Source organism: Episyrphus balteatus, chromosome 3 (assembly GCF_945859705.1).
Source record: "Episyrphus balteatus chromosome 3, idEpiBalt1.1, whole genome shotgun sequence".
Classification (NCBI taxonomy): Eukaryota; Metazoa; Arthropoda; class Insecta; order Diptera; family Syrphidae; genus Episyrphus; species Episyrphus balteatus.
In genome coordinates this window covers 87194205-87196832 of record NC_079136.1, presented here as the reverse complement: position 1 = coordinate 87196832, position 2628 = coordinate 87194205, and the positions used below count along the sequence as shown (strand labels likewise).

Sequence of the window (2628 nt, the reverse complement as noted above, 5' to 3'; positions counted from 1 at the left end):
TGCATTTTTAATGTTAAATTCTATTTATGCATTTTCTGTGGTGCGTTAATGGTAGCTCGTAACCCATAATTGGTTATAATGTGCAAATAATGTCAAAGTTTAATACTGCTTTACTAAAATTAGTGTTGTCCATGATTTTTCATCATTTTTATCTAATTTAAGAGCTTGTTTCTATTCAAGTGACGCAAAAAAAACATTGTTTTTTGTGAAGTAATGCGAAAAAACGCAACTAGTAGCCATACGGTTTCTGTTTAGGGTTCTTTGGTTTTACAACATTGTTCGTTAAAAGTTCCTCTTTGAAAATGCAAAACCAAAAATCTACGAAGTTACCTGACCAAAGTGCCAATCGCTATTTTCTAAAGAAAAAATGTTGTTTCTATTCAAGTGACGCGCAGTGTAAGTAAACGATTCAAATAGGAAGATTTATTTTTTTTTCCCCCAAAGTAACGAGTTTAAATAGAATTCAAATTTTCAATTTATAAATAATATTGAATTTAGGTAGATGAAATTGAAATATAGAACTTTTTATTCTATACTCCGTTCAACAAAGATTGTCAATAAAGGAAAAGACGTTTGCATTTCAGTAGTTTATTATTTCAATGAAAAATGTTACAGAAATTTTTCTTTCAATTTTTCCGAATATTTTCTGAAATAAAAGAAGAAAAAGTATTTTACATAATCTTAAATAAAAGGTTTTAATCTAAACTCTAAAGCATGGAATCACAAGTTTTTCAAAAATAAAACATTTTTTCGGTTACTTTTTTCGTGAAAAATATAAAAATTTATATTTTGTAAAAAAAAAAACGTTTAAAAAACAGAATAAAGTAAGTTTTAGCCAAGTTTTGTTTAAAATTCAACTATTTTTGTGAAAGATAAAATAAAACAACCAAAAATTTTTGCATTTTCTCATTATTTTTGAGGTTATAATAAATTACTTAGGTAAAAGTTGTGTAGATCTTTTTATTATCTACAACTTTTCTATATATTTTTTTTCGATAGGAAGCTTACTGTTGGCAAAAATTGTAAGATACCAAAATTTTTGGCACACACTCCACTTTTTTGCCCACCCACCCCCTTTCTCCCAAATTTGTTTGTGGATAATTTATTATTCCTCTTTAATATACCATTTATCCTAAATTTTCCCACCACCTTTATGCTGCTAAATTACTCGTATTTCAACTTTTGAAATGAATACAATTGTTGACTTGTACACAAGAAAACAGTCAATCAATTTTTAATTTTAATTTTCCGTACTATTTTGAAAAAAATAATTCATGTGCTAGATTTTAGACAAGGTCTATCTTTTATGTCTATCTTCTGATGAAAAAAAGTTTTTTTTTTTTGAAAATCATTATATTTTCCTTAAAACTGTTTTTTCTTACTTCCCAAACAACAACTTAGAACAAATTTTTTAAATTAAAAAAAAAATAAAGTAGCGATGCTGATGTTAAACTTTATTAATTTTTTACTGCAATTTATTTTAATTTTATTTTTTTTTTAATTCCTGTTCAAAGTATGTCTTCTAAAAAAATGTTAAAGGACACTTTGAAACTTTTTTAAGCTTCATCAACAGGCTCAACTGGTGCATCGTCGATATCATCAGCAGGTTTTAATATATGATCAGCAACTTCAACTGGTAACACTGCTGCTCGAGAAATTGGTGCAGTAATACTTATGTCTGAACATCCTTTGAACGTTTCCTGAGGTCCACAACCTTTTGCCCCGCTACCATCTTCACAATATCCCCAATTGTTGCCTATTTCAAGTCATTTTCATAATAATTATTTGTGGTCAGAACTTTACAAATAAACTAACCTCCTTGATATGTCCAACGCAAAACACAATGTTTGCAATTTAATCCTTCCGGAAGGACTATTGTTGCATTCACCCAACCTGTCTGACTACCAATGTACAACTTAAAGCTTCCGTCAGCTAATTTGAGGCTATATTTGTTGAAACAAGCCTCAGACTCTCCACCAAATTCATCCAAATTGCAAATATTGAAGTAAAATAAACCCAAGTGATTTGCTGTGATTCGTATGCCCACATTTGTCTGTATTTGATTAGCGTAACGTTTGACTATGACACCCTGTCCATAGGTTCCGCCAAGTTCATTTGGTCGAGGAGTGGGTAAGTTGTAGGCATCTCCACACAATCCGCACTTGCCACCATTAGTTCCCCACATAGTCTAAAAACGCAACAAAAAAATCCTTGAAGCTTTGTTTGCACTTAAATTTGAAGGATTAAACTCACACTGAATCCTCCACAAAAGAGTGCATTATCATCGTAGTTGGCCCGGCCGGTGGAATCTACACGCCATCTAGATGAACGGCTCACAGGATCTAGCATCATTCCATGGCCATTAACATTGATTAAGGAACCGATAAGAGCAACCAATATTGCAATGGGATACAATTCAATTTTCGACATTTAACTACAATTTCTAACGGTTTTTGTTCTTGAACTTGATTCTTAAAGTGATAAGATCCACAATGCACATGATGAAACTTCCCTTGATAGCCATGACTTTTATAGAAAATCAAAACTAATGCAATCCCCGGGTTTATGTGTTGATTTATCAATAAAACCCTTATCATAGCTGTGAAAGAAATCAAATTTTATATGTTT

The 2628-nt window shown here is 30.8% G+C and overlaps 1 protein-coding gene across 1 annotated transcript; it reads right to left on the bottom strand.

Annotated features, from left to right (window-relative positions):
* Positions 1-1433: 1433 nt before the first annotated feature.
* Positions 1434-2528, bottom strand: LOC129914585 (uncharacterized). The gene is made up of 3 exons (XM_055993906.1): positions 2254-2528; positions 1816-2188; positions 1434-1756 (listed from the first exon to the last, which is right to left on the bottom strand). The coding sequence occupies exons 1-3, from the start codon at positions 2428-2430 to the stop codon at positions 1557-1559; spliced, it is 750 nt and encodes a 249-aa protein (XP_055849881.1). The 5' UTR covers positions 2431-2528; the 3' UTR covers positions 1434-1556.
* Positions 2529-2628: the final 100 nt, after the last annotated feature.